Raw genomic sequence first — 12,357 nt, forward strand, 5'->3', positions numbered from 1 at the left:
CAACAAACCCTCACCGATCGATCGAGTAGAGATTTTTAATCATTCATTCGTATATTTATACCCATTTTGGACATTCGTACATTGTCGGCCACCGCTTAAAACCATTTCTTATTGTTGTGCTTTTGAGAAAGGAAATGATAAAGTTTGTGGCTAAAAAAACGAGTACTACGAGTTAAGAGACGGATAAAACAAAGACCAAAAGTATGATGGGGTGTGTGTGTATGTGATGAGTGCATAATAACGACCTCCTTTGTTCTATTAAACATTATATTGCTTAGAAGTATAAAATTTGTTTTGCACACTCTTTCTATCTCGACAGCTCTCTTATTCTGTCTTTTTCTTACTTTGGTATACCATGCGAATTAGCAGCCACTACAATTAATAAGCGGAATTATACTGTTTTCTTTTTTTCTTGTTTTGTGAGGATACATGGTTTAAAATATATCAAACCGAGTTTAGAGAACGGGAGACAGGCTTACACACTGTACGATGCTAAAATAAAATTACGAACCACGTGGTTAATTTTTACACGATTTAAGCGTGATCAATGTTGTGCTGTAAGTGTGTATAATTGAAGGCAAGCGATTTTGATATTGTGGCAAGAGTGGATGTGCAGAAACAGGCGCATTATAAAACCTTCACATTTTTTTACTGTATTCCAATAAAATCATGCCGAAATATCGAAATTACCGTGGAAATCAGTTGTAGAAGTTACATGATGACCTCTCTTCAAGGATTAGGGTTCTTTCCTGTTGTCCTTAAATAAACCTCAGTGCCGCTGCCTCGAATGTCTTAGATAGCAAACAAAGAAAATCCCACTGTCCGTTAAGATCCTACAAGAGAAAAGTTATTGAAAATAGAATAAAATACGAAATTTAAATGGAAAACTGAACACTGATCAACTAACATGGGAGTCAGACTTTGATCGTAAACTTCAAACAATTCGTGCTAGGCTGTCAAAATTCCCAGCATGATCTGACCTGCACGCATAAAACCAAAACAAACCACGAATCACACTAGGGGCAGAGAAGCTAAATAAACGCACTGCTCCTTGTACAAATATCCCACACCGGTTACCACGACGACGGAGCAAGAATCTCGTACCGCATATCGTGTCCCTGAATCTCCAAATCTAGTTTAGTCATAGTGTTATTTTTTGCAGTGTTCTCATTAAATTAAAAGTGTCACCAGCCAGCTCAAAACAGGTGCTATAATTGGGTCTGAATCATCCCGTGCGCAATCCGTGGTACCAAGTATCCATTAACAATTTGTTTCCGGAAGGCCAAAGGTCTAGCGAGTCGTGTGATTTCAGCGGTTTTTTTTTTCGCACCAAGCAAATACCGAAAAAAAAGGTCGCGCTTTGGTTGACGCAACAGTATCAGGCCGTTCCGAGCAAAGATCATCAGCCGTTCGTCACGCTAGAACAGAGCACGGGAGTCAGTGCGGCTGATTGGCGAATAATTATTGCGTGATTCTCCTCCGTCCAAGTGACCATCCGTGAATTCGTGGTGATAAGCAAGTAGCAGCACAATTCTATACTCCTAGAGGTACGTACTGATTGTAAGAAATATTGTTTTTAATGTGACGATTTGTGATGTTCCGTTTCGACGTTCCCCACCATTGCATTCGAATTGCACTTGAAAGGCTTTGCGGGCCGTTGTTCGCTTTGCAACGATTACACATCCGAAACGCAAAAAAGGCATGTCCTATCACCTCAAATTACTAGCAGGCCATGGTGGAGCATGAAACAACAGAGAGAACGAAGAAAACCCGCACCATACATTCGTTTTTACATTAACAAGTCTAATCGCATGCGCATCACTTACCTGCAGCTGGCTGGAACATTGCAAAGGATTGTCCTTCCATTCCACCTGTTGAATGCTCCATACATTCCCATTCTCTTACCAGGTCAGGTACTAGCGAAATTGTTTAATTATCAGCGTTTCTTTTCCTACCCATCAATTCGACACGTTTCTCTTAGAAAGACTACCGACTGTGGTGTAAGTACGCCCTTGGGAAATGGACATTCTTTGGGAATCGCTGGCAGGTTAGTCAGGATCTTGGAGGAATCAGTTCAGAAGTAGCAAAGCACTGTAGACCGTACATAGTAGGCAATGAAAAGCTAGCTTTTTAGCATCTTGTATACATCCTAGTTGGGTAGAAATGCTTAGAAACTTAAAACTATCGGCTGCTCCGAGATTTTATACCCAAATTGTCCTTGAACGTATTGTAATTTTGGCTACACTGTAATGGATAAGACGGAATTGGGTAAAAAATTGCTTGATAATGCCAGTGCGGTATAAAGGCTCGTCCACACGAAAGCTTTTTATTTTGCATAACAACGTGTAGTTAAGTTTTCTGCAGTACTCCAGTACCCTTGCCTGTATTGTAGTATATCAGATATCTAAAACGACAAAAAAAAATTACTGTGTTTAAAAAAGTAATATTCTATTTTCTACAGTTGAATGGCTATTTCAACCATAAGCAGTGCCCTCTTAAATCGAATTTTCATTAGATCGATTCAAGGGTCCTCCTTTCTAACCGTTTAGTTTAGACCGATAAGCTTTTCTAAAGAAGGGAGACCGCTCCGTATGTTCCAAACATCGATCAAGATCAATTCATACCTCATCGGCAGATCGTACAAAGTGCTAAGTTTTACGGTCTTTCCGGTGTCTCTCTAGGCAGTATCCTTAGTCCTCTGTTGTTCGTATTGTTTGTAAACGAATGTAGATCAATCCTCCAACCCGATGATTTGCTCTACGCCGATGATCTCAAAATATATTTTTCTGTGTTCTCATCTAATGATTGTCGTCTCCTACAGCAGGTTATTGACTCTTTTTCCGACTGGTGCCTCCCAACGGCTCTTCAGTTATGTTCCCCGTAAATGTTATGACATCTCGTTCGGTCGCTCTTCTCGTAAGATTGAATAGAATTATGCCTTATACTACACCATGTTTTAGACCATAAAGGACCTTGGTGTGTGGCTTGATTCGTCCATGACTTTTAGTGATCATGTTGATTTCAAAATCAATAAGATCTATAAGTCTGTAGGTCTTATTAACAGAAAATCCTCCGAAATATGATTAAAGTCTCTCATCAGTGGTTGGGTCCTTGCCTGTCTTGAGTACGCTTGCATCTTATCTGGACACCATGTACCTCTTCTGCTATGAATCGGCTTGAGGCTGTGCGCTGTCGACTTCTCGAACTTAATACCTTAAAAAATATGCATCTCATTTGACAAGCTGTTTTCATTGCCAATCTGCCCTCTCTCATAACATCGAAGTTCCTTCGTTCCTTTCATCCTTTCCCATATATGATCTTTCCTCGCCATCTACGAGACAAACCTCCGCTTTTCTTACCTACTCGTTCTACACATTTAATCTCATATTTAATCTAAAATTGTCATATTTAATAATAAACAAACTTACTCCTGTCTTATATGCCTTTGGCAATAATTAATTGCTACATTAGCATTAAAACCTGTATTTTTGGTCACCATAACATTATTTTTACTTGAACGTTTAAAAAGTAAACTGATTTAACGGAATTTTTTGTGCCAGTCTAGGAGCAAGGAAAAGAAGTTTTTCTTTTTAAATGACTATATCAACTTAAGATGTATTTTTAGCGAATAAAGTTTTATTTTGTATCAGCAAATTTGCCATTCGACAGGCCTGAAGTAGCAAGGTTCTAATCGGATGGCTGTAGTAGTAGTAGTAGTAGTAGTAGTAGTAATAGTGGTAGTAGTAGTGTTCTTTATTATTATTCTTTATTTTAAAATGTCCTTAAAGAAATATGTTGGATTCTTTGCACTTTTTCTTTATGGGTTTTAGCGCAGGAGTGCCAAACTGGGCGATCCATAGGTTACTACAAGTAATCGGACGGCTGTATTTAGATTGTCTTCATAATGAAACTTAATTTAAATTGAATCACGTCTGGTAGAATACGTTGTTGTAAAAGTTGTAATGTCACTGGGGTTCTTGCTGTATACCATCCAAGCTTAATGGTATAATTAACCTTCAGCATTTGACAAAACAACTACTGCTAGAAGGTTGTTTGAAGGAAATAACACTGAAAAGGTGCGTGCGGCACCATCATTTCTTTGCTTTACTAGCACCTTGGAATATATTCAACTCACCTTATAGCAGGTGTTTGAATGAAAAGTTAAGAGAATAGATTAAAACAAAAAGCTAAATTTGGGTAAGGAGGCATCAATGTCTTCACCACACCAGTAATAGCTATTACTTCCTTCCTATTATATTGTCAGAGAAATATCTTGTAGATTTCGAATCATCGCTTGGGCGATCAATTCCACGTACACTGGAAAAAATTCTACCAAACCAAGCGTTGTCATAGATTTCAGTTGCCATATGCACTTATGTCTCTTAAATGCACTAAAGAATCGATGCACTTACACAGAATAAAATATCCCTCTCCATTAGTAATCTGCACCGGCACTTCTTGTTCAATTTAATCATCTAATATTTATTGCACTCTCTCTAACAGAATATGTTTCTCCTTTACAGAGACAACCGGAAGTATTTGGAACATGTTCTTTCCACCCTCATCCTCATCCTCCTCCTCCGATTGGCGCCGAACGTTCGAAGCGATTAAAGCTGGCCATGATGAAGTGTACGCAACGGTCGAGCGAGCGATCAAGTTCGAGGAACACGAACGTCCCGATCTGGCACTTCAAGCGTACAAGGATGGCATCCGCCGTATCGATGAAACGCTAGCCCTGCCGGTGGAAGTCCCCAACCTCCAGGTACAGGGTCCACAGGCGGACGAAACCTGGAAGCAAGCGGTAGCCATGATACACAAGCTCAAACGTACCCGTGGCGAAGTGTTGCAGCGGATCGGTCAGCTCGGTGGTAATGGGACGGAAGGGGACGTTGAGCGTGGTTCACAGAACGGAAACGAAAGCATCAACCCCGGCCAACGTCCCTGGACGTACACTGAGCTAGCGATGGCACTGAGGGATATGTCCGGTGAAGGTACAGAGGGCGTTACCGCCAGCCTGATGGAACTGCTGTTCTCGTGTGACGGTGTACAGGTGTACTACATCGAACCGGACGGTGTGGTTAGTAGGACGATGGACGACTCGACACTAAGAATCGTACGCATCGAGGGAGACGAAAGCAGACAACTTCAGGCAACGGTGTTTCTGCAGGTGATTGAAACAAGATCTGCCACACGGATCGAAAATGCTGAAGAACCATGGGAATTGATGCAGCAGCAGGAAGTGAACGTAGGAACAGATGCTTCACCGACCGCCGTGGAACAACCGACGGAAGCCGAACCCGTACAGACATCGTCCGATGCGATCGAACAACTCCCGGCCGGTTTTCTTATCTATCCACTCATTCCGGGCGTGTCGCCTTGCTATCGAACCGAGTACGGTGCGTTTATACTTCCCGATTTAGCGGCCGAGCATGTGCAGGGTCGTGCGATCGGGTTGGTAGTACCGGCCGGGGCCGATGAAGTTGTGCTAGAGATACTGGTGGTCTTCCTGCACGGGATCGTCGCCCAACCGGCAGCGGGTGCACGCGTCAGCAAGCGATCGTTACTGCCCGATTCCACCACCATCTCGGCTGGCATCATCAAGGGTGCGTACTATCTGTCCAAGGGCCTAGAGCGTGGCGCGGAACGAACTGGTCAGTTGATTGCTAACGGCACACCGTACGTCATTTCGAAACTCGGCCAAAAGCAACCCGCCAACGCAGCACAGCAAGATGCATCGGATGCAGGCGCGACTAACGTTCAGGTGCCGAAAAATGTACGAACCGGTATCGAAATTGCTAAAACCGTTACTGGTACGGCGGCTGGCGTGACGAGCTATGTAGCAGGTAAGGTCGGTTCGGCAACGATGGCACTGGGACGCTTTCTGGCACCGCACATTCAGCGGCACGGCAGTGCCCTACTATCGTACAGTACGGGCATGAGCGAGCAGGCCGCTTCGGAGCGAATGAACGGTGCACTGACGATCTGTGCCGGCGCAGTCGAAGGGTTCGGTACCGTGTACGAAGGGTTGGAACGATCGGCATCGATTCTTGGCAAAAGCTTAAGCACTAGCACGGTACAGATTGTAGAGCATCGGTACGGTACGGAGGCGAGCCGTGTCGTTGGCAGCTCGCTGGACACGGTCGGCAACGTGATAAATGTCACGCACAACATGAACTACATCACACCGAAGGGACTGGCCAAGCGGACGGCAAAGAATGCGGGTAAAGCGCTTGTGGCCGGTTATCGGCCCCCGGTACCGGAAGTGGATGGTGAAAGTTCGTCCGGCACTGGGTCTGCAGTGGTGGAGCAGCCGCCTCCACAGCGTATCGTACCTGCGGCCGTACTTTATCCGGATTTGGAAGGTTTAGCTAGGGAGGTGCGTCCAAAGGATGGAAACGCTTAAAACAAATGAAGCGAAGGAAAAGGAAGCAAATAACTTGCGGTAGGTAAATAGCTAAATATCGGTAAAAGGGAAACCTTAACTTGTTTGGTGTGTTTTATATGTATAGAGTGCGTAAAATAAGAATCTCATGCTTATCTCATATAACAAAAAGTGGGTTGATGAAACCGGTGAAAAGGAACATTGTAATTGCCTTTTTTTTAAACATGTTATGCTTGTATTACGGGCATTATTATTATAAAGATGTTAACTGTTACAAGTTGTCATTTAAGAAGCATCATCTGCTGGGGGACCATAGAAACGGTTGAATTGAACACTTGATCTTCTTACGAATATATCCTCACAATCTAGTAAGCCAGGAATCGTCTGTTCTTAAAGTAATCTCAAGCCAAGGACTCCTTGGAATTAGTGTGTAATGAATGATGTAAGCAAAAAAACAACCTAACATTTCAACGAAATTATCCACAACTTCAACATTCAAGGTATTCGGATATCCGATTTCATAATTTATTCATTGAATCAACCAATTTCAAATAAAGTAATCCTTAATATGATAACGAATACATAGGGTAAAACACTACAACCAGCACAACGATGAAAGAGGCAACAGATTATAAACGAATGAAAAACATGCTTTAAATGGATATTCATGAAGTTGTTTTTACGTCATCCGATGAGCAAAGTCTGAAATGATGGTGAAAGTTTTTAACCGAACGATACAATAAACATCCACATGTAATTCCTTTCATTAAAGAACTAGGCACAACTTTGGAATGGTCTTTCGCGTAATTAAAATATATAAAAATATTGAGAAGTTAAATTTTTGAAACACAATTTTTATGTGTTTAATGGTTATAATTTGATCTAACTGATAATACGACAAGCTAACTAGAAAAATAAATTACGTGTAGTATTTACCACTACAGCTGAAGTCTCACTACAATATGGCAATTGATACTCAAGCGTCCCATATGGTCTAGTGGCTAGGATATCTGGCTTTCACCCAGAAGGCCCGGGTTCGATTCCCGGTATGGGAAATAAACTTTTATTCGTTTCATTAGGTTTGCTATGTTTATGTTTGTATCACACGCATCAATGCGTTCTCTCGAGTTCGAAACGCTCTTGTTGAAGGATTTTCCCAAAGGCCACACTTCCAACATTTTTGAATACTTCCTACCAACACCCCGGCCCGAAATTCGGCTGGGCTGAAAGGATTGCATGAATGCAGTCTGATGAACCAATCAAGCAACCAACCCTGCTACAGAGACTCTACGGCGATCAGATGGATCTTGTAGCAACGGGATACCCTCTTTTTGACGTAGCGATTGTTTGGTAGGCAGACTTGTTTCGCGTAGGAATTTGGGGGATTTTCCCTTTCGGAGGCCCCCCAAGTGGAGTGGAAAATGGGGCTCTCGGGCAATAGATTGTTCTACATAAAGATGTACAGATCTAAAACGCATCCAATGGTTAGCTTTTCATTTCGATCGGACTAAAACTGATCCAGTTATCGCTAATTTTCCATGGGAGTGCTTTGGTTTTTCCTCCATAACTGGGCGAGGGGGTGGAGGGATCGAGTTGGGGCGTTCTATAAAAAGATGTGCGGCCTGAAGACGCATCCAACGGTAGATCATTCAGCCCGATCGGATGAAAACTGATCCAGTTATCGACGATTTTCTATGGGAATGCTGGGTTTTTCCTTCATAACTGGGCGAGGGGGTGGAGGGATCAGGATGAGGTGTTCTACAAAAATATGTGCGGCCTAAGGACGCATCCAACGGTAGATCATTCATCCTGATCGGACAAAAATTGAGCAAGTTATCGCCGATTTTCCATGGGAATGTTGGTTTTTTCCTCCATAACTGGACGAAGAGATGGAGGGATCGTGTTGAGGTGTTCTACAAAAAGATGTGCGGCCTAAGGACGCATCCAACGGTAGGTCATTCATCCCGATCGGAGGAAAACTGTGCGAGTTATCGCCGATTTTCCATGAGAATATTGGGTTTTTCCTCTACAACTGGGCGAGGGGGTGGAGGGATCGGGTTGTGGTGTTCTACAAAAAGATGTGCGGCCTAAATTCGCATCCAACGGTAGGTCATACATCCTGATCCGTCCAGGAATGGCCGAGTTATTACTGGTTTTCCACCGGAATGCTGAGTTTTTCCGCAATAACTGGTCGAAGGGATGGAGGGATCGGGTTGGGGTGTTCTACAAAAAGTTTTGCGGCCTAAAGATGCATCCGACGGTAGGTCACTCATCCCGATTGGTCCAGGAATGACCGAGTTATCGCTGGTTTTCCACGGGAATGCTGCTGGCGGAATTTCCCGGAAGTTTCTGTAAAATTCCCCAATAGTTCCCTTTGATATTAAAAATCACGTTGTGGAGGTGTTTTTAAAAGATTTTTAAGGAAAGAAACAAAAATGAGATGGAAAAACTTAAAATTGAAGAAAAAGTTTAAATTGTGCCAGAAAAATATTTGTCTTGTCGGAAAGAAATTATTTTCCAATCGGTTTTTAAAATTTCCATTTGCTACCTCCTCGGATTCATGCTCTCCTGTTACTCCTGGTCGAATTTTGCCGCATGAAATTGGGTCGGTTTTGGTCGCAAATCTACCACTAGGAGCGACTGGCAGTAACAGGAGAGCATGAATCCGAGGAGGCAGCTTGCGTCGGCCGAAAAATCGAAAATCCAATCTTAAAATCCAAAATCAGTTTTAAAATCCCGATGCAAAATTAAATGTTGAATTCCAAACATAAAACTTCCAACTCAAATTTAAAATTGACTTTGGATTTTAAAACTGATTTTGGACATTTTCGGCCGACCCGAGCTACCTGCTCGAAAGCATGCTCTCCTGTTACTGCCAGTCGCTCCTAGTGGTAGATTTTCGGTCAAAAACATCCCAATTTCATGCGGCAAAATTCGACCAGGAGTACCAGGAGAGCATGAATCCGAGGAGGTAGCAAATGGAAATTTTAAAAACCGATTGGAAAATAATTTCTTTCCGACAAGACAAATATTTTTCTGGCACAATTTAAACTTTTTCTTCAATTTTAAGTTTTTCCATCTCATTTTTGTTTCTTTCCTTAAAAATCTTTTAAAAACACCTCCACAACGTGATTTTTAATATCAAAGGGAACTATTGGGGAATTTTACAGAAACTTCCGGGAAATTCCGCCAGCAGCATTCCCGTGGAAAACCAGCGATAACTCGGTCATTCCTGGACCAATCGGGATGAGTGACCTACCGTCGGATGCATCTTTAGGCCGCAAAACTTTTTGTACAACACCCCAACCCGATCCCTCCATCCCTTCGACCAGTTATTGCGGAAAAACTCAGCATTCCGGTGGAAAACCAGTAATAACTCGGCCATTCCTGGACGGATCGGGATGTATGACCTACCGTTGGATGCGTATTTAGGCCGCACATCTTTTTGTAGAACACTTCATGCTGATCCCTCCTCCCCCTCGCCCAGTTATGGAGGAAAAACCAAAGCACTCCCATGGAAAATCGGCGATAACTCGCTCAGTTTTCGTCCGATCAGGATGAATGACCTACCGTTGGATGCGTCTTTGGGTCGCACATCTTTTTGTAGAACACCTCAACTCGATCCCTTAACCCCTCGCTCAGTTATGGAGGAAAAACCAAACCACTTCCATGCCGCGCATCGTTTTGTGAAACACTGAAGTGTTTCACAACCCGATTCCTCCAGCCCCGAACCCCAGTAAACAAGGACACAAGCGAAATTCATGTTGTATCATTCTATCGTTTATTACCCACCGTTGTAGCGCACATTAGATTAATCGTCTGTCTCTGTGTGTTCCTTTCGGTACTATCACACCGTGCAGCAGCTGCTGCTGTTGCTGTTTTTCCATGCTTCCGGCACAGCAACACCGTACAGTATATAGTGTTAAGAGAGTGTACGGTACACTTCGGGTTTGTTTATATCTATCTTTTTCCTGCTCCTGTTTTGTGTTACTTCTTTTCATTGTTTGCATTAACCTTCTCCTCTTTATAGGTTACATCCTTTCGTTTTAGCTCTCTCTTACAATTATCATCATCAGAGAGGGAGAGAGCAGATTGTTCAACTCTGGTGTGTTGTGTGTTTAGATTTTAAATTTATTAACTTTGCTTTTTCTTTTGCTAAAACATATTACATATTTCATCACATAAACACCGTCGTGGCTTCCATCCAATGATTCGCTTGCTCTCTATCTCGCTTCCGCTCTCTCCATCTCTCTCTCTCTCTTTCTCTCTCATCTTGTTTCCTGTGTTGCTTTTTGTTTAACCCGGATAAAAAGAATGCACAATTCGATTAGAGTTACCATAATAATATGCATAGTTTTGTTTTCGTTTTGTTTTGTTTGCTTTTCATTTTCCTTCCGACAGGTGTTTTCCTCCTCTTTTGTTTATCATCATTCAATTTTTTTAGCCAGTATTGTTGTAATAAATATTTTTTGCTCTTTTGCTGTGTTTCCCTTTTTTGTTAATATTTCCTATCCCCCTCCCCACTTTCTCTCTCTCTCTCTCTCTCTTTATATCTTTTTCTCTTTTTGCTGTGTTGTTCGAGTTTGGATTTATTTTAATAGGAGCGCTATCTCTTCTGAATAATTCCCGTTCAGTGCACAAATGAACTTCCTTCGAAGAAAATTCGGCTTTAAATTACTTAAAATAAAAAGAACAAACTTTTCGTTGGTTTTCCCATAACACGACTGAGAGCCTGCCTGTCTGTGTATTGATAAAACTGCAATAATAATGCTCATAGTGCAATAATAATAAATTCTTGCTAAAGTAGTTTAAGAAATGATAATAATTATTACAGTAACAGTCCCATTTCTAAACTCAATCACGGAGTGTTATCCTTTCAGTTTTTTTCCCTCACTAAAACTCACTCACGCACATACATCTGCTAACAACATTGTTTTACTGGTACGGAGGACGTACCGTCGTTTCCAAGACAACGCCATTGCTTTTTCCCGCGCGCTTTTAAAGTCGCACAGCCTGCTTTACTTGTGTGGTTTTAAACGTGTAAACACACACACTAATGTTTACTAACGTTTTGGTGCACGGTTTGCATCAGGTTCACTTCAGGAGCAAATACTCACGCAACACACACCATTCCAACATGCAAGAACATTGTAAAGCGCCACATTACACATGAACTATTCTACATTCACTATCAAATCAGGTCAGTGTTGTGTGTGTGTGTGTGTTGGTACGTCTCTCTCTCTCTCGCTCAGCTCAATCACATGCAAAAAAAATGACAAAACCCTGTCCAAAAAACACTAAGCAAATAGTTTTTGTTTCTGCATATATATATGCAGAATAATAGCGCTTTTCTCCTACTTTTTGCCAAAGTACAGCACTTCACACTCGCTAAATTTGAACACACTTTCGGTTATTGATTTTCTGTTCCTAGATACACACACATACAAACATCCATCCCACAACAGCAGCGCAGTACATGCACAAATAACAAGCCGACGGATTCTAGAAAAGATTCAAATAAAAATGCATGTAAAAAAACCCTCACTAAAAACGTTGATGATTTCCCCCAAATAGACATTTTATCGCTCCATTCTGTCATCTTGCCCTTTTCCTTCATATTATACACACGTTACATTTTGCAAACCTTTCATTTTTCGGAGTTACAATTGTTGTTGTTTGGAGATGTTTTGCGTATCATCGTTAGATAGTTTCTTCCGTTTTATTCAAACTTTAATGCTACAATGTTTTATCAGTTTTATTTAGGGCTATGAATCAGTTCCGTTTTTTTTTTGCTCTGTATTCTTCCATCGTATGGTAATTGTTTACGCGCGCGCATATGTGTGTGTGTGTGGGTATGTGTGGTTTAGGAGATTTCAACATCGTCCCTACTTCCTTCTTCTTTCTCTTTCTATCTCCATTCACCATTTCGATAGCTCGTTTTCCTTTTTTGTTCACACAAGCTTTAACGCACGTTG

General features: G+C 41.9%; 2 protein-coding genes and 1 non-coding gene across 3 annotated transcripts in view; 2 read left to right on the forward strand and 1 right to left on the reverse strand.

Moving 5' to 3' along the window:
* Positions 1–12,357, reverse strand: part of LOC126558239 (TBC1 domain family member whacked) — a 263,712-nt gene that overhangs the window by 69,361 nt on the left and 181,994 nt on the right. The gene's annotated exons all lie outside the window — the stretch shown is intronic.
* LOC126558106 (protein spartin) lies at positions 4,526–6,403 on the forward strand. Its single transcript, XM_050214058.1, has one exon. The coding sequence runs from the start codon at positions 4,547–4,549 to the stop codon at positions 6,401–6,403; it is 1,857 nt and encodes a 618-aa protein (XP_050070015.1). The 5' UTR covers positions 4,526–4,546.
* Positions 7,366–7,437, forward strand: Trnae-uuc (transfer RNA glutamic acid (anticodon UUC)). Its single transcript has one exon. It is a non-coding gene; the product is annotated as a tRNA-Glu (tRNA).

The sequence above is a fragment of the Anopheles maculipalpis genome, chromosome 2RL (assembly GCF_943734695.1).
Source record: "Anopheles maculipalpis chromosome 2RL, idAnoMacuDA_375_x, whole genome shotgun sequence".
In the NCBI taxonomy this organism is placed as follows: domain Eukaryota; kingdom Metazoa; phylum Arthropoda; class Insecta; order Diptera; family Culicidae; genus Anopheles; species Anopheles maculipalpis.